This window comes from Pseudochaenichthys georgianus, chromosome 16, assembly GCF_902827115.2.
Source record: "Pseudochaenichthys georgianus chromosome 16, fPseGeo1.2, whole genome shotgun sequence".
Taxonomy (NCBI): Eukaryota; Metazoa; Chordata; class Actinopteri; order Perciformes; family Channichthyidae; genus Pseudochaenichthys; species Pseudochaenichthys georgianus.
This window is the reverse complement of record NC_047518.2, coordinates 39,003,031-39,026,266: the sequence shown is the minus strand read 5'-3', so window position 1 is coordinate 39,026,266 and position 23,236 is coordinate 39,003,031. Positions and strand designations below refer to the sequence as shown.

At 41.9% G+C, this 23,236-nt stretch overlaps 1 protein-coding gene across 1 annotated transcript in view; it reads left to right on the top strand.

Moving 5' to 3' along the window:
* The window catches only part of arhgef1 (Rho guanine nucleotide exchange factor (GEF) 1), a 48,146-nt gene that overhangs the window by 6,517 nt on the left and 18,393 nt on the right, over window positions 1-23,236 (top strand). The window contains exons 2-12 of the mRNA XM_071205961.1: window positions 9,439-9,525; window positions 10,161-10,274; window positions 11,575-11,673; window positions 13,573-13,615; window positions 13,901-14,006; window positions 14,945-15,085; window positions 17,852-17,881; window positions 20,131-20,242; window positions 20,398-20,473; window positions 22,039-22,068; window positions 22,465-22,665. Coding sequence (XP_071062062.1) covers window positions 9,439-9,525; window positions 10,161-10,274; window positions 11,575-11,673; window positions 13,573-13,615; window positions 13,901-14,006; window positions 14,945-15,085; window positions 17,852-17,881; window positions 20,131-20,242; window positions 20,398-20,473; window positions 22,039-22,068; window positions 22,465-22,665 — 1,039 coding nt within the window. The remainder of the gene's footprint in view (window positions 1-9,438; window positions 9,526-10,160; window positions 10,275-11,574; window positions 11,674-13,572; window positions 13,616-13,900; window positions 14,007-14,944; window positions 15,086-17,851; window positions 17,882-20,130; window positions 20,243-20,397; window positions 20,474-22,038; window positions 22,069-22,464; window positions 22,666-23,236) is intronic.

The following is a 23,236-nucleotide window of genomic DNA, read 5'->3' as shown; positions in this document are numbered from 1 at the left end:
GGAAGAGTCTGCCTTCTGCGCTTCGCAGTAGCCCCCCCTACTCCGGCGCGACTTGACAGTACATGAGCGTGCTCCACTAGCACCCCCCCCCCCCCCCATGTCAACAACTTCAAAATTCGCTGGCCCCCGAAAGTGTCTCTAGGAGTAATAAACAATAAACAGCGATCCCTGTTGTACGTGATAATCTCTTAGCAGTTGATCAATCAAAACAGAGCCGGCAAGCTAACCAATCAGAGCAGACTGGGCTCTGGTTTCAGACAGAGGGTGAAAAGAGGTAGTATGAGAAATGAAGAGCTTTTTGAGCGTAAAAGCATGGAGACATGTCCCAGTAGAGGCATTAAATAGAAATATGAACCTGAAAATGAGCATAATAGTCACTTGAAAAACTAAATATAGAGATAAACGTATAACCAAACTTTTATGGTTTTGAAGATCAAACATTTGTATTTATTAATTTGGTGGTGTTTTAGTCTTAAAGCCAATATACTGCCAACATAACATGATGGTGTTTAAAATGCTGCCTTTCCTGTCCAACTTCAAATGTTCCTCATTCTCTTATCTCTGGGTTTAATTCATGCCGGGCTCTAACTTCCTCTTCTGGTTCCTGTGTGAATGTGTGCACTTGTGTCTGTAATATTTCTAACAGAAACACTTGTGGGCTTTTAACCCTTTGAACCTTTATCACTTTCTGCCTTTTCTATACTTCTCTCCGTCTGTCTCGCGTTCTGTTTCCCTCTCTCCTTTTTAATCTGATAGGTCATACAAGAAATGCCTCTGATAGCTTCCTGAGGAAATTACACCCACTTCCTGTCTGTGTACCTCCCCATGTGCCACCTTCCCCCAGTCTTCTTCTCCTCCTCCTCCTCCTCCTGGTAGGACTCTCCCCGGTGTGTGCTAATGAGTCTGTGGCTTGATGAGAGATCCAGATAAACAGCATCGAGCTGCAGCCATTAGCTGCTGCTCTATTCCTGTCCTCTGGCCTCATGGCGCAGAGGACAGGATGCCGCAGCTCCCTGTGACCGAGCGTAAGGAGAGAACAGTGACCTGTGTTTATACTTCTGCTGCCAGGTGCTTGTAGGAAGTGTGAATGAGTGACGCTCTCATTTGAGGGTTTTAGTACAGGAAGATAGGTGCCCCGTGTTCCTCGGGGAAGCTTTTAAATAGCTCAATTAATCACGCAATATGGACTAGTGCAAATGGAGCTAAAGAGATCGTTTGAATGTGTTTCAGAGATAATGAGAGTAACGATTGCAATATTAGTCAAAATCGTCAACATTTGTTTTTTTGTCCAAATGGTGCAGCCATCAGTTTGAATTGTACACCTTGCCGCTGCACTCAAAGTCCAATACATTGTAACTGTTATGCTCGATGTTGCCGTCTTTATAATAAACACATCTAATCTGCTTACAACTGACTAAGAAATCCTCCTACCTTTGACAATCGAGTCCCTTATGAAGCCACTAGCATTAGATGATGCTTGTACTCAATGGTATCATATCTTCCATACAGTGTTGATTGAAGCATTGTGTTGTTTTCAGTCTGGATAGATAAGGGCAGTGTGATGTGAAGGCATTGCTCTTTGTCACAGTGTCTGAATGAATACTTCCACTCACATATATTCAGCTTAAAGAGGTAAGGTACGTTTATTTACATGGCACATATTCAGACGCAGAGGCGATTCAAAGTCACATCATCATTAACACGTAATAAGAAGACAACAGAAAGGAACACAATAAATACGCAAAGCTTGCATGGAAGAGATACAGAATGGGTTAAAACACCAGCGTGAGAATCCGAGTTTCACCACCATCTCTGGGTGAAGTCTGTTGACCTCTAACCACACCCAGCGCCACCCATGGGTGCGGCTGTGTGTGTGTGGTTAGAAGTGGGCTCTAGGTTGGAGACATCTTGCGTCCATTAGTTCTTTAAAAATATATTTGTCATGAACAGATTCTGGACTTTTCCATGAGTTTAAGTACATACATATAATCTTTTACCGCATAATTTAACTTGTACTGTATGTGGGAAAAAGCACATTATTATACAAAGCAGAGTGTTTTTCATATCTAAATAACATAGGCAGGGTTTATCTTACTCTTCAACAAAGTGTGCAGCATTTTGACTTTACTTCAACTTTCACTCACTTGTTTATAATCCACCTGTAGCTGAAGAATGTGTTTATGATATATATATATACGTAATAATGTACACTTTGCTACATCCAGTGGTGCGTGCATCTCTGACCATGTGATCATTTGAACAGCATACTTGTGAGGAAAACACACTTGGCATTGTTTTTTTTAAGTCACTGTACTCTGCTTTTGAACAAGCCTCGGTGTCGATACTTCTCTGTAATGATTTGTCTGTTTTAAAATACCACTTCTTCATTTTAAAGATTATTATTTTGAGGCTTTTTTGAATAGCCCAGCTGGAGCAAAGCGCCACGGGTTGATGCTTTTACCCCGTGCCGCTGAGGTAAGGTCTGAGTTTTAGTACCAGGTGATCTTACATACCTCTGTTAATGATATCTTCAACTGTGGGGTTAAACATCTGGACAGTCTCTTCACTGGAGTTACAAAAAAAACAAAGCTGGTGCAATAACAATTTAGATCGCTTCTGGCAAAACCACTTTATGATGAACTTTGTCCTTTAGTTGTTTCTGGAAAACATGATTCCGGCAGGCTGTTGCTCATAACACTTAGTGGTGTAAATGCATGTTTAAGCTGTGTATCATTTGACCTGCTCCAGTGAACGTTTCACCCTCTCACAGCCGCCGTCATGTAATGAAAGGAGTTTGATTGACAGGTGTGGCCCCCCTCGTGATTGCAGTATGGACCATGAAGATGCCCACTTCTGGGTGAGGCCACATCTCGACCACTCTTCTCGGGCATGAGGGGGTTTAAAGTGAAAAGTTCTTATTGTTTTCAGAATGGCTGATGTAACAGTGACTCAGTGACTGTTAGGCTGCAGGGTAACTTCACATCAACCTGGTGGAATGATGACATGCTGAACTGTGCCGCTACATACTCAAGAAACAGGTGCTGGATCTTTCCTCAGCTTATGTACAGTATTAGAGCTCAGCCTGGTCAGAGATGGTCAGGAATGCAAAGACCAGTTGGCATAAAACACACACACACACACGCACACGCACACACACACACACACACACACACACACACACACACACACACACACACACACACACACACACACACACACACAGGCAGCTCCCCACAATCACATAGGAATGAGCCCCCTCCTACATACGTGCTCAGTCTTAACACACACACACACACACACACACACACACACACACACACACACACACACACACACACACACACACAAAGGCACGTACGCTTGATGGCTATCATTGGATTGATGCCACCTGACACTTAGCTAGTACTGGAATGTGATGGGAGGGGAGGGGGGGACCGAGTGGGGGGGGGCAGCTGCCGAATCTCCGGAGCACCGGCGCTGATCTGGGCACCTCTGGGACGCTCAGTTCAAATGCTGCACGCTCGTGGTCTTTTTTATTTCTGAATCGGCCGCGTTTGTAGGACTCTCACGGATGGGAGGCGAGAGAGTGGTGCAGGAATGAGTCCTTAAACCCAAAAAGGGTTCGCACTTCGGTTTAGTTTTGTTGAACGTATTCTTGTTTAGCGGCCTGGAATTAGGTCTTTGGTTAACACAATATTTAGAGATGTTATTGTTTTACCTCAGTGTATACCCCATTTGTAAATATCCAAAACATCCATGTGTCCTGAAGACGGATGTTGCAAACAGACGGTGGTGACTGATATCATGTGACCGTTATGTAGTTCGCGTAAAGCCTAACGTTAGCCTTACGTCTTTCGATTGCCATTTAGCTTCAAAAGAGTCATAAAGGCGGTGTGAATACGTGGAGATTATCCTGCTGAACAAAACTCGATAGTGTAATAAACGTGTGTTTGACACAGATCTTATTTTTTGTAATATCCCTTGGCTTTTTGTCGAGGGACCCCTTGGGATGTTATCTTCCGGGTCAGCCGATGAAAATGTGTCCTCAGTGCACCACTCTATGCCAGCTCCCATGATATAGTCGAGGTGATGGGAAGAGGGTCTGGTTACGGTTGGAGCTCACAGACTGTCTCCATCTGTTGTCTGAACTGTGCCATATGCTGGAATGTACCGCTTGGCTCCGGTGTCTCTGCAGAGGAGGCTCCCACTGCTGCCCCTCTTGCCTCTCCTGCTCTTTAAACGCAGTGCAGGGTTGACCTTCCCTACTTCCCTCGGAGTAACCGCAATTAGCTTCCCCCTGACTACTTCAATTTGTCTGTCAGAGCAGAACCGCATATTACAGTAGCTCTGATATCAAAAGAGACGTAACGATAACACGGGATTGGCTTCCGCATCTCCTGTAATGAGGATGAAAGCATTGAAGGAATATTTCAGCTTTCCCTTTTTGTTGTACAAGCATCTTCATTTTACAATACCCAACAAGGAATTCAAAGCATAAACTGTCAGATTACTCACTTTTAAAGCTGCAATGATTTTCAAGTCAATTTAAAAAAGTAAACTATATTTATGTTCAATAAATCAATTTAGGAATTTTTCAAGCAAAAATGGCCCCATACTTTTTGGCTCCAAGTATGGAAATGAGAGAATTTCTTGGTTGTTTATTGAATAATGTTGGGGTTTTAGAAGCTTGGTCAGACGACACAATACATTTAAATACATCTGCCATGGCGTTATGATATTTCAAAGAGAACAAACCAATCAATCGAGAAAATAATCTGCTAAATCGAACGTGTTCACTTGACATCACACTGACATTTCAACAATTATTTTGGACATTTGGTGACCAAATAATCTACCTGAATAAATGATTTTGAGAAAATAATTAATGCATATTCCATATTCCAAACCATATGATTATTTGGTCAACCGAGAAATTGTTTTTCTAGCTTATTTTAAGTTTACATTAACGGCCCGTCCACACAGCGGCGTGCGTCGAAAGCTTCACCATTCACTTTCAATGGGGTGACGTCATTTTTCGCCGAACTGCATTGTGGGAAGCGGAGCGTTGCTGGCGTGGCTCGCTGCAAAAGTTGAGCAATGTTCAACTTTTGAAGCCTCGGCAGAAGCGTCAGCCAATCGAATCATATGCCAGTACAAGCTCGAGCCAATCAAACAGCTGCTTGTGTGTCAGGGGCGGGAGATTCATGTGATTGGTTGTTGGTCGAGTTTCAGACACGCCCACCGGCAAGCGTCAACGCACGCCGCTGTGTGGACGGGCCGTTAGTCAAACATGCCATACTTTGCTGTCAGAAAAATATTCAATAGATGATTGGTTAATGAAAATATTTCAACCCTAATGTGAATGGAATGATATACTACTGTAGCTTAGCCAATCACCACCGAGCAACTCACAATTTGATCTTTGTATGAACACAAACATTGAAGTCGTTTAGAGTCGCGCAGACTAACATTTTAAATACTTTTTAAATGTTAGACTTCAGATTAACTATGTGCAGCAAACTAAGGGTTTACAAGTGACCGACATTATACAGCATTTCCTCTTCCTCCTTCGAGTTAAAAAAAACCTGTCTGTAAAACAAGTTAATAATCATGAAGTGAAAGCATGTCATCTTTCCACCAGGAAACGTAGTTTGTTATAGCTGTTGTTGTCATGGGGACATAACTTTGTGTTGGTAAGATGGTGTTGGCGGGGTCACTTTTGCACTTTTGTGTGTGTGTGTGTGTGTGTGTGTGTGTGTGTGTGTGTGTGTGTGTGTGTGTGTGTGTGTGTGTGTGTGTGTGTGTGTGTGTGTGGGTGGGTGTGTGTGTGTGTGTGTGTGTGTGTGTGTGTGTGTGTGTGTGTGTGTGTGTGTGTGTGTGTGTGTGTGTGTGTGTGTGTGTGTGTGTGTGTGTGTGTGTGTGTGTGTGTGTGTGTGTGTGTGTGTGTGTGTGTGTGTGTGTGAAAAAGGGGAGGTGTGTCCCTGTGTGAGTATGTGTCTGAGTGTCATGCAGATGTGTGTCCATGGCCCTGACTCTGTTTGGATAACCCCTCCCACGCATGGTGCTCCAACAGCGGCCTTTCTCCACCGCAGCCCACTGCGTACGACCATGAATGAACACATTCTCTCCATCTGTCTATCTCTGTTTCACATGTTCTCTCTTTTACTAACCACTCTCTCTCTCTCTTTGTCTCTTTACCAGAACTCACCTTGACCTCACAGCGCCACTGTACACAAACGCCGTATTCAGTCGAAACATGCACACACTCTCATTTCCTTCATTAATTCTCACTTCTTACTCGGTAACACTTTAACAAACCCTGCATAACCACACAGGCACATGTTTATAACTACTTAGAGATGCTCTGTGACCGCTATAAAAACAACAGTTTATTTTCTCAAACATAGATTTTAATCAAATCTATCAACATATCACAAACCGGCATGAATTCTGCATCTGCAATGAAACACATTTCAGTCTTTTCACATTACTATTTGTTGGAATCAAACTAGGGCTGCTCGATTATGGCAAAAATCATAATCTCGATTATTTGGGTCAATAATTGATATCACGATTATTAAAAACGATTTACTTTGAAAACATCCATTTATTAAAAAAAAAAATCAAATGTGAACAGTATGTTTTTAACAGTTGATTACCCTGAACTTTAAGTATAATTCAACTGAAAAACCAATAAATAAAAAAAAAATATATATATATATAATCGTTTTATTTCGATTTTGTTGTTTTCATAATCGTTGCAAGCCAAAATCGTAATTGCGATTAAAATACGATGAATTGAGCAGCCCTAAATCAAACACTTAAAACATATTGTACTAACGTCTTTTAGAGATACTGAGTGATGAATTATGCTTTTGTTCCAGCATATGTTATTTCATATCATAATATTTCTACCTATAATCAAATAAAAGGGCTTTAGAAAATCAACTCGAACCACCCTATACTAGACACCCATTGTATAGTAATGTCAAAGGGATGGCTGTTATTATTATTATTTTGTCACTTTCATGCAACAATGCTATTAAACAAATCTTGCTAATAAACTCTTCGGATTATATATAGGAGATATATTAAAGGCTGACCGTTTTTATTGTTCTAGTGTATGTGAATAATGCAAATAATGCACTCTATTCATAAACACGAGCTTTACAATGTAAAACCAAAACAGACAGCCATGGGCTTTACACAGGGTGCCTAATAATAAAAGTAAAAAAAGAAGTAAATAACCTATAAAACAGGGTATTATATATAAACAAGAGAACACAGACTCTTCTCAGGTGGGTTATTCCAGATTAGTATTGGGTCTTTAACCTTGACTCTGATATATAGCGACTGTTGGAGGGACTGCTGGAGGATCTCAGGTTACATGAAGGTTATTATGGTCCTCTCGCTCAACACTGATGACCTTCAGGTACTCTCACTCAATACCATCACACATCGAGTATGGAAATGAAACCTGGATGTGTCCAGCTATGGAATATTCATGACTCTGAATCTATATAATACAAAACCCCAAAGTGTTCCGAACTTAAAGTTTCTCAATGCTTTTTTCTTCCCCCCCACTATTGGACTCACTTTTTCCTCTCATTACTTTTGACTCACTCTCACACCTCTTTAGCTCTCACTTTCTCTCTGCCCTCTGTACTCACTCAGCAGTGGACAATGGTAAATGTTGTACAGTGTATCCGTCGCTCTTTGATGTGTGTGTTTGGGTGTTCCCTGGTAGCGGCGCTGGGTCTGCGGCCTTCGGAGAACTCAATACAAGAGCTTTGTGTTGTTTGTGTGTTTTAGGTGTGTGTGTGTGTGTGTAGGGGGGAAGTGGTGTAGGGTGTACAAGGTGGGGGGAAGTCGGTCACCCGTTCCGATGTATTTTGCTTCCAATTCATGGATTTCAAAAGCAAGGATTGGCATAACATTTCATTTTTTTTCAGATGTGTTCCTTTTTTTTTTGACAGGGAGGGAATACGTCACGGCAGCTAGCGGAGCGTTTGAACACTAGTCAGCAAAGTAATTTCCAGAGGCAGAAACTGGCCAAACTTTAGGGAAAACTCAACTGGTTAAGCTATTTGCAATGAATGTTACCCACTGAATGATCCCCCCTTGAGTTAACACTTCAAAGTAATGTTAAAGTGTGAATGTGGGACACAGGACTTGATGGAACATTCACCATCTAACAAAAATGCTCTTAAAAACAGTTTTTAATAGTTTTTTGTTGTCATCATCAGTGTCTCTTTTCCAGCAGTCACATGGTTCATCACAGGAGAGATTAGCTGTACCTGTAGCTAGGGATGTCCCGATCACCTTTTTTGCTCCCGATCCGATTCCGATCATTTGATTTTGACAATCTGCCGATACCGATTTTTCCCGATCCGATCTTTATGCAATGCATTAAGAGAAAAAAAGGTAACAGATAACGGCTGGTCATCCAACGCGATGAATTCAGCTATCTTGGCTGTTATTGTGTTGGCCTTTTCACTGTTCTGGGGCAGTTTCTCTTTCCTTTTCAAAGTCTCTGAAAGTGTCGGTTGTTTCAGTGCCGTTACCTGAGTGGCCGCTGTGTACTCGCCGTGTTGTTGTTGGTGTTTGTTTCTCAGGTGGCGTATTAGATTGGTCGTGTTGAGCGTAGCTCTGTTCTTTCCACCACGCGGAACCTCTGCCTTGCAAACATTGCATCTGGCTGTTACACTGCCTTCGCTTTCAATTTTATAATACTTCCAAACTCCTGACATTTTCTCTGTCCCGACTCCCGAGTCACCAGCTGAACGTAGCCTCTCGTTAGCTTACTGCTACTATTAGACACTGCGCCCACTCTGAAATAAGCAACCAGGTCTATGAAAACAAGCCCTAGAGAAGCAACACATACATGATGTTGTGTAATTTTAAACCAAAACTAAGTCCTCAGGATGACTTTAAGACGTGAACATGGTCATTTTTGTTTTGTAACATTAAATTAAAAAAGAAAAAATTATAAAAAAAAAAAAATCCCGATCCCCGATTTTTTTCTCCCGATCCCCGATTTTTTGAAAATCACGTGATCGGCTCCGATCCCCGATCACGTGATCGGATCGGGACATCTCTACCTGTAGCTGCTGCTTTATATTTCGCTACCTTACTTTGCTCATATGAAAAAAGCATCCTACTCGTAGACATATCAGCCTGCATGTCTCCCTCTCCGTCGAAGAAGGCGTGATCGGATGCTGGGAAGTGTTCCTGCTTTCTGCTTGATGTGATTTCTCACTGGGAAAGTTCACTGTGTCCAAACCTTAATCTGTCTTTGTGTCTGGCTCGGCTCAGCGGGGGCTCAGGGCGTCAAAGAGGAAGCCTACCGGTTCAAAGTATGGCCCATAATGTTAGCTAATTGTCTTGTTTTCTTCCCCTCTCCTCTCCCTCTCTCCCTCCCTCCCTCTTTCTGCATAGCAGGGCGAGTTTGGGGCTCAGTGCTCTAACCCAGCCATGAGCATCATCGGGGCTGAGGATGAGGATTTCGAGAATGATCTGAATGATGTGAGTACAAAAGGAAGTTGCTCGAGACTGAGGCGAGCTGAGAGTCATTTTGTCGTAATCTGCAGTCATTCTGAAGGATATTGCTGATAATTCAAACACGTATTACACAAGTACAAGAAAAGAGATGTGAGGCCTGGCATAGATTCCCCCAGTTAGTGGCAGGCAGAAACAAACAGTTGTATAACTCGTAAGTATATAAACATGTCAATTTGTTCAGATCCACAAACATATGTTTCAACCTCTCTGCAAGAATAAAGAAACCCTCTAACACAAAGCTGATGGAAACATGCAGCTTTCTTTCATTTACCCCAGTACCAAGATGTTCTGATAAACTATGGAGTTCTTTTAGGTTGAACTTTGGTGAGGAAGTGCTGCTCTGTGTCTTTATCAGTTCCTGCACACAGTTAGTCGCTCTGTTGTGCCGCCATGTTTTTTTTATCTCTGCCTGTTACTAAGGCCAGGCACTCAGTGTGTACTTTGTTAACATGTGTCATTGTCCTGAGGTAGCTCGCCACAGTGTCTTTCAACGGACAGATAACAATACATATGACTTATATAAGGTTTTGTGTTGCGATACAACTTTTTTCTTTTATACATTGTTTGCCTCTGGGGTCTCGGACTGATCTGTGTCTCAGGTGACGGAGGACCAGTGCACCCACTTCAACAACATCGATCTGTTGAAGTCACGGCCGACCCACCTGCTGGTCTTCATGCAACATGTCATCCTACAGTTTGAACCTGCTCCCCTGGTGAGGACTACAACACCCACAATGCAACACCATCACTACACAGGATGTGCTTTTGAACATGTTGTATTTTGCACATTTCTTCTTATTGCTACTGCACAACAACCTGTGTCTCTTATTTTTGTTGATTCGATCATGATACACTTTTATTTACTGAGTCGTATAAACGTTGATGTCGGGCAGCTCCACTGGTAAACAAAGTCCTTTGGGGTAAACGCAACAAGCAGACGGCTTCTAAAGAAGTCTTAGTTTAGCCATAAAACTAAAGTAAATACGAAACCAGTTAATGCTACACTGCAGGTCTGTTTAACAGCAACGTTTGTCTGCAGCTGGCCAAGCGCGGGACACTGAGATATTCAGAGCGTCCGATTTGCACCTTTTACTAGACACATTTTAAGATGTATTGTGCATCCGTAGTTTATTATCACGTATTATTGAGTTTTTACTAAAGAGTGGATTTGAAATTGCTATATAGACAATAGTACACATTTTCTCTCATTGACTCTTCCCCCCTTCACCTAATGGAGCTCCACGTAGAGCAGGGGTGTCAAACTCAAGGCCCGGGGGCCAAATCCGGCCCGCGACTTCATTTTATGCAAGAGCTTGCAAAGAATATAATACGTTTATTATACGGTTACATGCCACTTTACAGAAGCAGGTGGCCCACAAACTACATGTCCCACAATGCATCTCGTTTGCGCACTGAAGAGACTTGCAATTACTTGCTTTCAAACGTAGTTGGTTATTACCCTATCCGATAATAATCCAATTCAGAGGCAATAATGTAATGCAATACATTATTTTATATATATATTATATATTTATATATGTATATTTATATATTTACATCCGGCCCTTTGAGTGCAACCATAATGCTAATGTGGCCCGCGATGAAATTGAGTTTGACACCCCTGACGTAGAGAGTAGAAAATGCCCAAAGTTAAGAAGTGTTTAAAGCAGACGGTTATTAGTGTCTAATGACTTGTTGAGATGGAGGGTGTGCACGGATGGCTGACAGTGACTTTTATTTTACGAGTCATTGTGATTATGATTAAATTACCCAATCAGTGTCTGTGTTTTGATGAACAGCACATGTTCATTTTATGCCAGCAGCTTGACTCGAGGGTCAGGTGAAATGCATTGGTATATATCATATGTGTTCAAACATACCACATGAGATCCAATGCTGGGTTAAGTGTGCATGTAAAGCAGAACCGTTGGAGTGCGTTATCACAGCATACAGGATATATGGAAACGTGTTTAAATGTCTGCTCACTGCTCTTCTCTCCCCGTCTCCTCTCAGCTGTGTTACCTCCATGCTGACCTCTTCAAAAACCTCAGTGCCAAAGAAACCAAGAAGCAGTTTGTGGAGTTCTACAACACCTTCTTGGACAAAGGGGCCGTAAGTCGCACACACTGCGTTAAAGAGACCCTATTGTGATCATGTTCAGGTTCATATATGTATTTAGTGCCTCGTCTACTGCGACGTGTCTCCGTGCTCTAATGTTCAAAAAGCTCTTTGGTTCTGCTGCACCTCTTTTCACCCTCCGTCTGAAACCAGAGCCCAGTCTGCTCTGATTGGTTAGCTGGCCGGCTCTGTTGTGATCGGTCCCCTTCTCAGATCACAACGTGTTGGGGCGCTGGCCATTTGAAGCGCGAGTGTTACATGTGTGGGGGAGAGGAACCCCCTCTGACGATATGCATTGATCAGCTTTTCTGTAAGGAAGCACAGCTCGTCTGATGACCTTGAGATGACCTCTGACTCCAGTTTCCTAAAGTTTGACCTTCAGCCCTGCGGTTTTTTTGTTTGAACGTCCCTTGTGGGTTTTGGGGGGTTAAGTGTAACTTATTGAGATCTGCCCAAAGTAGTTTGGAATAGCATCGTTACAGCATGAATTTCTCATGGCGATCTGAAACATGTTGGCTTACATTTGAGCAGCACTAATGTATGTTAAAATAACAACAGAATAAGAAATGACTTTTGTTTGTTCTGAAAGTCAAAGTCAACTTTATTGTCAATCTTTCAGTTTGTGTGTACAGACAGAGAGATCGAAATACCGTTTCCCACAATCCCGAATACAAATATATATAAAAATATGTATACAAATATGTATATACCTATATAAATAAACTCATGTTTGCATCATGGTTTGAAACGCCTCCATCATAGTCCTGTACCGGCAGACTTAAATCTTCTTTTTGTTTTCAGGCTTAAAAGATTTGTGTCAGTTAATGGCAAATACTTTCTCTTTCAGTGTTCGGTGCGTATTATATCAACATCTACTCGGATAAAAACAGCAACACAGATATTAGACTTTTTTCTCATTGTGTTGCATCGATGGGAATCTGATATACCACACAGCTGTAGTCTATAGTTAAACTCAGGAGAGACGTTGTGTGCTCGTGTTTTGTTTGTGAGCGCACGGCTGTGTCGTTACTCTCTTCTCCCTTTCTGTGTGTCATCACTCCTCGCTGCACACCTGGCCTCTGTCACTTCTCTGTTATATGTCCTGCTCTGCACATGTCTATCAGCCCAGCTGGTTTGTGCTTCTCTCACTCCCTTTCTGTGTGTCTGTCTGCATTTCACCCAAACCCCTCAGCTTCCTGTCAGGATTGTGGGAAAGCCCCTTTTATTTTGATCCTTCATCTTTGTTAAACCCATTGACTTAAACTTGGCCCGTGTGGTTGTTTTCATGTCAGTGACACAGCTCAGTCTCTCATATGTGGACGGTTGTTTCCCTGTAGTTGTTGGGTTATTTCTGGTGTTTAAATGCCCCCTTGTGGTGATATGTAGCTACTGCACACATCAGAATATACTACACAGCATTGCTTTGGGCCACACATAACAAAGAACCCATTATACATGTACACTCCTGCACTCGTGCCACTTGTTAGGTATTCCTAGTTTAGCACTGATTTGGGTACAAAGAGGTTTTAATTCAACTTCATGGTTGTTTTACAGGTTTAATATGTGTTCCTGTTCACCCGTATTGCATTATACAGGTTTTTTTTAATTTAGCCAACCTTTTATTGATTTGAATGGGATAGACAAAATAATCGAAACCCTGTCCTTCAAAAATGACAACACAGCAACTGAACATTATAACCTTTTTGGCAGGACGGCTGTATTAGGTTGCATACATGTTATCTAGGTGTACCTAATACACTAAGGAAGAATCACATTGTACAAACATTTTCAGTCTTCTTATAAATATGTGATATATAATCTCATATTTACCATATTATATAAACAAACGATTCATGTCCGTGCACCTGTTTTGTCTTTCCCTCCACGATATAGATTCTCCGAGTGGCCCTACCACCAAATGTAGCCCATGAATTGGGTAAGTTCTTTTCTTTGTCAGAATACAAGATTCAAGGCTTTTATTGTCACGTGTGCAAAGCTACAGTGTAGATATGTCAATGGAAATCTTAGGTCACAGGCTCCTCCAACAGTGCAACAACAATAAACAGATAAAACAGTGCAAGTAAATACAAATACAGTAGAATAGAAATAGTGCAAGAAGAGGCTAAATACAAGTAGTTGGAATATGATATATGAATTTCTATGCACACACACCGCAGCCCCCGATACACACGTCTCATATTCAATCCCCCTTCTCCCTAAGAACGGACCCGTGCAGATCTGCTCCACGAGGACACCCAGAGGCGTTACGTTCAGGAGGTTCAGAGCCTGCAGGCGGCTGAAGTGGCCAAGCAGCTGGAAGATTTCAGGTGAGAAGACTCCTCATCCCAAACTCCAATAACTAGTCAGCTGTAATCTTATTATACTATTATACTATTGTACCAAAAGCCTCACCATTGCTTCCAATTTAAACAAAACGCTACAGCTGGTTTCTTACCTATTTCAAAACCATGTTATCACATTGGATGGATTAGTTGCATCAAATGAGTATGGGCAGCACTCAGAGTCAGTACAATCACCTGTGCACCTGCTGTGTGTGGAAGAGAGGGGGAGAGGGGCGCAGTATTTGAGTCAAGTTATTTGACCACCACTTTGTAGTTATAGCTGGATTATTCAGATTATATGTTTTTCCATGTTCTAATAAATTCATTAAATTAAGGTTTAGCATTGATTTGGATTTCAGCATAATGATTTATTTGCCACTGAACACCTATCTTGGCATCTTAACAGTGGTTTCCTGTCAATAGAGCAATAATGTACGCTTTGCAGACACAGTCAATTTAAATATGTTTTTTTACATAGATTGATTTAACTACAACTCACCATTATAGTTTAATTTCAAGATAGCACTTAGCTTCCGTTCTTGCTGATCAATATGAAATGAAACATCTAAAATTAAAATATGCATAAGATCATTTTGAGTGTTCATATTATAACTTTTAGATGGGCTGCTTTGGATTAAGATGTTCATGAAAGAACCCTGATATTTCAGAGTGAGCTTGAGCACGCCATAGGAAACATCACGGAAAGCACCATGAGAATTAGCATCTTGTCGTTAATTAAAAAAGTTCTCTGTTGATGAATAGCCATAGGCACAGAAATACACTGAGCAGCCCTCGTCATCTATATCCTGAGTCTGCTCCTTGCTCACAGAATTGGGAAACCTTAGTTAGTATACTGCATTCATTCTTTGTTTTGAATATGAACCCTACCAAACTCTTGCCCCCGTCTGCTGTGTCGTGCACAGGCAGAAGAGGATGATGGGTATGACGCCCAGCGAGGCTGATCTCAGCGACGTGGAGAGCCACAACTCCACCAACCGCATCCCCAGAGAGATGAAGGAGAGGTCTGTGGCCGAGAACCTGCTGGACAAGATGTCCGAGACGCAGTGAGTGTTTGTTTTTACCAACACTACTGCTACAAAGCATTTCAATATGCATGCGAGTTAGAGATGTTGGCTTTAGTAGTGTCTACTTGCAAAGGAGGCAATGAGGAACGAGTGAGTGCCCACCAATGTTAGTCAAAATCCTTTTTAAGTGTTCAAATAAATGTGTATAACATAAATTAGAGTATGGTCTTATTATCCAATATGTTCTGTCATGGTTGAGGTACAACTAGAACACACAATGTAAAGATGTGGATGCACAGGGCGTCCGCGGGGTCTTCAAAAGTATTACAAGTTGATAAATCAATTTAGCAAAAATTAAGGCTATTAAAAAGTATTAAACGGCATTTTGCAAGGTGTGATTCTGTGGAGTTTATTGACGGCATCCCGTTGGGTTTGACGTCATCTGAACAGGACATCGCACGCTCACTGCTTGATAGCGCGCAAAGGTCCGTTTACGCCGGTTGCTAAGCAACATCGTTACGGGGAAATGCAAGTCTGCGTCCAAATGTTTGGAAGATAAGGAGGAAGGAAGGAAGTCAATGTGAGGTAAAGTGTGTCGCCAAGGTAACCGGTTAAAACTCAAAGTCGCGATGAGGTTTTAAAATGTATGGAAAGGGTCTTAAAAAAGGTCTTAAAAGGAATTACATTTGACTTCCTGCATATACCCCGATGCAGAGGGAAGACAACAAACAGTCCCTTTCATGTTTGCAGTACCACATTATCTGAAAACCTGTATAAATCAGGCGGATGACGGATAAAAAAGCTGTACACACAAAAAAGACATCAGTGTCCTCTCTGTTCCCTGCCGCTCCCCCTCAGAGCTGAGAGGAGGATTAGGCTGTCAGATTAAAAAGATGGAAATCAGCCCTTTTGGACCGGTGCCCTCTAAAGCTGGCACCACACTTCCTACAAACTGCGTAGTAGGTATACACCATTAGCATGTGCACACAACCAATCCCGTGCAAAAGAGAGATATCCAGAAGGAGATCAAATAAAGCACGGCCATTTCAATCTGATGAAAATCGCAATATGGACAATATTCCAATCGCAGGAAGCGCAACATTTCTTAAAGGCTAAATATGTGTTAATAACATTTTGAATGAAGTACTGTGGTGCTGCATGATATCCCATCCTACAAATCATATTTTATAGACTTTAAAGATGTTTGTCTGGTACATATCCTCTTAAAAAAATCACAACATGACGATTTTAATGTATTCTTCAATCATAAATAGAAAAATGAAGTCCCTCCAATATCGTTAATCACATTGCAATTTCAATATCAAGGCAAGGCAAGTTTATTTATATAACACCTTTCAAGGCAATTCAAGGTGATTTACAAAAATGAAAGATATTCAGACATACAAAGGCGTTTAAAAAAAAAAAGATAATAAAAGAAACATTAAAAGAAAAAAATACACGTATTATCAGGTCAAATGCAGCTCAATAAGTACATTTTTCCAAATCATGCTGCCCTAAAATCAAGCTCACCGAACTAGTCATCTGGAGGGGGAACAGTCATTGGAGGAGAGTTGAAAAGAGCAAGGAGGAAGCGATGAGGCAGAGAGGAAAAGATGGAGTCAGCAGTGCCACGCTGGCAGGAAGGCCCTCGCCGGGCACCCTGCCAACTGGAGGGAGGAGGAGGGGGGGGGGAGAGAAAAGGCCAGAGGGTTATCGATGCTGCCCTGGACGCAGTTAAGGAAAGAAAGCAAGAGATCTGGGGGAAAGTTAATCCATCCTTGACCCCGTGGCCGACTACAATGTGTTATCCTCCGCAAGAGGAGAGTCAGACAGACAGACAGAGAGAGAGAGAGAGAAGAGGCCAGCGAGGAGCAGATAACTGTCCAACTTCATCTTGTCAGAGCAGAGAGGGAAAAGCCACATAAATGAAGGCAGCAGCAGCAGCAGCAGCAGCAGCAGCAGCAGCAGCAGCTGATGGAACCAGGCTGTCAGCGGAGAGGACGCAGACAGCCTGTGAATCAAAGACATGATCATTCAGCTTTGACTCACTCACACACTCTGAGCTCTATCTCCAACGCACAGACGGTTCATTCACTTTCCCTCCATTCATCCCTCCTGACAATCATCTCTCTATTGCCCTCTTTCACACCCGCTGACCCCCCGTCCAATCCCCCCCACCCCTCACCCGACCACAACACGGCGACCTCGCCCCGGATGTTTCTCATTGGTCTTTCTGAGGCAGCCGGGCTATGTTGGGGAATCCCGGGGAAACCCCTCCCATCCTTCAAAACATGAGTATCGGATTTCCACTGTGTTGCCTGTGTGTTGCATCAGACTAAAACACGGTTACATAGATATTTCCGCTGTGCTGGATCATTGCTGACGTCGCATTTCCTTTGCAGACAGATTCCCAGAGAGACAAACCAGAGCAGATCAACTTTAGACAATAGTTTGACTTGTTTGCAGATTTTAAAGAGCGCGAGTAGATTTGTCTTTACATAGAAAGAGGTGCAGCTCCTTTTTTTGTTCATTTTTTTCCCTCTTTTGTTGCACATTTTAGAATATGTTCAATAGCTTGTGCTCTGAATACAATACAACAACAATCAGTTTTGAGTTGGATCAGGAAACACTTAGGCGCTTCAGATTCCATCGGCCAAAAACACACTTAACAATCAGTCGAGCGAGAGAAAGGAAACATGCTACTTAAAAGGAATAGGTGAGCGGGATGCTGCGACATGAGGGACTCTGTTTCTCCTTTTGTCACTTTCACAACAGTAACATCACGCGTGTCTCTTTTTATTTCAGACCTACAATTGTCATGGACGAAGAAAAGTGGTAAGTTTGTTTATTAAGTTTGAAATATTTGTATGAGTGTTGTCAAACCACAAGAATGCATACTGTGGCACCAAGAACTAATTATAACATATTTCAATTGATTTTTTTTGTTGAGGAAATTACCTTTGTATTATATGTGTACTTTGTGTAATACGTTGTGACTGCGTTAAGCTTTATCTGGTAAAAAGAACACAATGCATTCTTCTACTTCTTGATACATGCGTCACATGTACAGTAATATTATTAATCCATATCGTGCACTTCTTAGTTTTTTATGCTTTTCTTTGAACACTTCTAGTCCTTAGTGATACAAGTTCTTTATGCTGCAGTCAGTGGGTGTTTCTCAATGTTGAGGAGGCTCCCACAATGCAGTTCGGCAAAGCGTGACGTCACCCCATTCAAAGTGAATGGGCAGAAGCGTTGAAGCTTCAACGCACGCCGCCGTGTGGACGGGCCGTAACAGGTGTGCAGGTGTGCGTCATATGCGAGGCTCTGCCTTAAATGGAGCGCGATTTCCTCCAAATATTTAGAAATTGGTCCGTGCGCAAAGCATTGTGGGGATTTTAAGACCGCGGAGTCTACACATGTGCAGCCTTGAAATTTCCCGCAACGAAGTACGCCGGGCTCGGTAGAATTCCAAGTATGCTGGACATTGGAACAGTCCTTCGGCGGCACTCGATGACGTAGCATCCTTGACATAGTGGCTCTGGAGCAGCCTTCCTAGACATTGAGAAACACCCAGGGCATTCATCCTGCTCTGTAAAACCGAGACTGTGTTTTTGTTGAGCGCAGATCCCCAGACGCTCCCCCCGCAGTCCTTTTCCTCCCAACTCCTCACTTTTCTCTCCTCCTCACTCGTTTTAACTCCCGCTCCTCCCTGTCTGGAGCTCTTCAGTTTGCCTCATCCTTCTCCCCCATTCGAGGATCTCATTTTCTTCATAACAAACTGCACTTTTCCATTTGTTGCATCAGTGACACCCAGTGGCGTTTTTATATGTGCAAAAGTGGTGGGGCACAAAAAACATAGATGTCTATAAGCTTCTGCAGTGAGGTTCATGGCTGGTGAGGCTCTGGCACTGACTCTCTTCAGGTTTACAAATATTATATTTTGACCTAAATCAAAATATAATATTATTTTCAAAAGCTTTCTTTGTCTGATGCTTCAATTAATTTTAAACAGACAGTTCAACAAAAAATGTCATTTTATCATTTAAATATTGAATTGTTCTCTCTTAGTAAGATCCCATTTTCAATACAATTGCAGTCTTACCTTGACATGAAGATTAAGTCCATTTGCCTATCCCTCTGGACAAAAATCTCTATTACTTTTTTGTAAAAGTCTTCCTTATCTTCTTGTAGTTTCAAAAGTCTATCATAAATCTAATCGATAGATTTATGATTAGAAAATGATAAAAGTAGGGTAGACATGTGGATATTATCCGGCTGAACAAAACGTGCATTTATCTAACAGGTTTGTTTCCCACAGATCTTATTTGGAGCTATTTTCTAAAATCCTATGGAGAAATCTCATTGCTTTTTTGTCGAGGGAAGCCATGCGCAGCTTACTTCCGGGTTTTAGGACGCCTCACTGCAGCTCTTTCGTCTCCTCTTCACACACCACACTTTTCACGGCACACGTACTTACAGCCAATCAGCTCTGAATTATGTGAGATGACATATGGTGGGGATGGCAGCACTATGCCCCTATGGTCATTATTTTTTTGCCACACACATTAAATAGGAAAATATTCTGAGCATGCACAGTGTAGTTTTTACAGTCACCGTTCACTTAGACAGTGAGAGGGAGGGGCATGATCGGGTTTTAATACGTTTTTTGTTAATTTTCTCCTTTTTAACTTTTTTTTGTATTTTCTTTATCTTCTTATAATTCAAAGATTTATTATACCACTTATATAATTTAAGTTTTTTTTCTTTTTTTTCTAATTTCTATATTCTCATAATGGCATATATTTTATGTATTTATTTAATATTATTATTATTATTATTATTGTATGTTATTTCTGTTATTGTTTATTTTTCAAACTTTATCCATATAAATATACATTTACATAAAGTAAAACAACACTATTACTATTTATTATATGTACCCATCTATGAGAATTGCATAACCATGAATTACAATATTTGTAATTACAATCAAATAAAACATCTTGCATAAAAAGTTATAATTTAGTAACAAACAATGTATTGGTTCTAACAATGAATACATTTCTCTATCTCCACCCTAGCCAATCCATCTTCTCAGCAGTGGCCTACTACATGAAGCACCTCGGGGTGAAAACCAGAGCTGTGGACAGTAAGAAGTCCAGAGGAGGTTTCTTCAGGAGTAAACTGGTAAAGGTAAAATAAAATCAGCTCTGGAATAATAACATCCCCTTTCTGTCAGTGAAACCAGATTAAGCAGACAATACACGCACTCCCCTGTCCTCATACGACCCGCTTGGGGAAGCGTTTGTGTTTCTGGAGCCCTCACATTTTACTTATTGTCTTTCCAGAACAAGAGGGATGAATCCTCAAAGGCTAAACCCAGAGGAGTGTTTCCGGGCATCCCCAGCTGGATCGCAGGCAACAGTAAGTATCTGCTTTTGGTGTCTTATTGAAGAGACATCACACCATAGCCGCCGCGTTCACACTGCGGTACTTTTCCCACAAAGGTTCATGCGAACTTAGTTCATGCGAACTCTTTAGTTCGCATGAACTAAGTACAGATCACGTTCACACCAGAAAAAGTCCCTGGGGGTGGATTAGGCAAATGAAGCCGCTGACGTCACTTCTTCTTCTTCTGCTTTGGGTTTACTGGCAGGCCGCAAACCACTTCACGGCGTATACTCCCGCCCAAAGTCCCCGGCCGGAAGTCTCCGGAGTTGGGGACTGGCTTCAGTAGAAGCTGCTGGGAGTCCCAGCAGCTTCTACTGAAGCCTTCCGAGTAAATCGCCAGAACGCCGACACCTCCTCATCTCCACCGCTCCCATGTTTTATTTTGTGTTGCCATAAGTTAGTCTCTCTGCGTTTCTGCGCTGGGCTAATGCTAATAATGCTAATGCGAGGATTATAAAATGGCGGCTTCACAAAACTTTTTGGGAGCTTTACTGGGCGTGGTTTGCAATTCGCCCAGCCAATCAGGAATATAGCTCTTTTCTCAAAAAAGAGCCGCTCGAAAGTCCCTGCTCTCTAGCAGGGACTTTCGAGGGGGTAAAAAGGTTCGCATGAACTACTTTTAGTACCGGCTCTTTTTGGTGTGAACGCGATCATGAACTAAGTTCGCATGAACCTTTGTGGGAAAAGTACCGCAGTGTGAATGCGGCTAATGAGCTATATTATACTGTTCAGTGGCGAGCCGTCAGGGCCCTCTAGAAAGAAAATAGTGTTTTAGTTATATTTTTCATTAGTTTTACCAAAATAACTTGATTTAATTGTATTTAAAATAACATTACCAAAGAAATAAATCCTTCGTATCTGCCTATTGAGTTTCTGTTTGAATGTGAAGGGTTAAATTAAAGGGCCAGCTATAGTAACTGAACGAGAGAGTAATGTCAAATGACAGTACAATTGACCAATCATATCTTCCCTCTAAATGGGTGGGTTTTATTATCGCGGACTTTATGACAAGTTCCGCCGGCTGTGAAGCTTTTCTTGTTTCCATAGCAACAACAACTTCCTGTCAACAGCGTAAACTCGCCTTCAAAATAAAATCATGCCAAATTACACTTAAGACATACAACTGCAACGAAAGTAACAAACACAATGCAATATCCTTTTCAATTCCAAAGAACACAAATTTGATTATTTACAGGTGTTGTTTTGTGTGGTAGAGGGTCGCTGTCATTGATGCGTTTTGTACCCCGGGCCGTTGTTTTGATATTCCGCTGAAGTATGCGCTGTGACGTAATAACTCTTCTTTTTCTTTCTTTTTTTTCGAGGGAAGGGGGGGGGGGGGGGTCAGAGGGCCTAGGTATAAAAGTCACGGCTCGCCACTGATACCGTTACATTTTTTGTGTGTAATATTTCAAATTCTCACTATATGTGAGTGACATTTAAAAGTATGTATCACTGGCCTTTGAAATAACTATATGTATTATCTTTGAATTTGGATATTGGATGTGAGAACATTGTCCTGACCTTCTTTCCTGTTACAGCTGAAGTCAAACCTAAAACGGAGGCTGAAGGTACTAAACGTCCAGAGTTTGTATCTGTAGGATGGTCACATCCCTACTAATCAACCCGTCTGCATGTCCCAAATTAAACCTGGGAGTCCTGGGTGGGGTACTGTGTAGATGAGTCTGTGTTTCAGGGTGGTTGTTTGACGAATTAGCTGTCTTGTTGTTTTTGTAATCGCCAGAAAAACCTCCCGCATGGCGCACGTATCTCGTCTCCAGGGTTGTGGGTGTTTCTCTGAACTAACCCCCTCATTTACCACAGAGGCCTGATTGCACCATACTCATCCTGTTTGTTTGTCTGTCTCACAAAAACCCTTTCTCACTCACTGACGTGCTTTTGGTTCATTGTTCCTCTTTTGTTACAACTCTGTTAAACTTGTCGCCCTCCTCCTCATCTCTCGTCAGCGGAAAAGGAGAAGGTGAATCCGGAGCGTAAGGGTCTGGGTCCCGGCAGAGGGTCCGTGACTGACTCTGCAATGCCTTCAGCCCCCAGCAGGAAGTCTGTTTCCACTGGAAGCCCCTCCTCCCTGCCTGGGCTGGAGGTCAATGATGGGTCAGGCAACAACGTCAGCATCATCAACAGCCCTGAGTCTTCACATGGGGACGGTAAGCCTGCTTTGACTAGACTGTGTTGTATGTGTTGATTTCAGACAGCCATTTTATTTTATGATCATTTGAGGAACAAGACTAAAGTCAATAATAGGGCTGTATAATAGCACATCCTATCAAGTCAAAGTCAACTTTATGTCAATCGTTCAGTTTGTTTGTACAGACAGAGAGATCCAAATACCGTTTCCCACAATCCCGAATACAAAAACAAATATATATATATCTTTGAGAAATCCTCAAGACTGTCCAAAGCAGCGTAAAAATCCTATAACACATGTATAATAATAATAACCATGTTCATTGTTTTAGCTTGAATTGTTAGCATGCACCTAATGCATCATTTCATTTTGAGTATTCGGTTAGACCGGCTTTCTTAAAATGTTTTAGTTTACTAGTCGCTTACCGTTTATCATAAAAATGAACATTCAAAAAAGTCTATGATTTGCCCGATCGCACACTCAACTGTTGTAACGAATATTATATGTTCCTGCACATAAAGAGTATGTCAGGAATGCATGGTATCATCTTTGAGGTATGAACATAGGAATGTGTTTGTCATGTAAAAAAA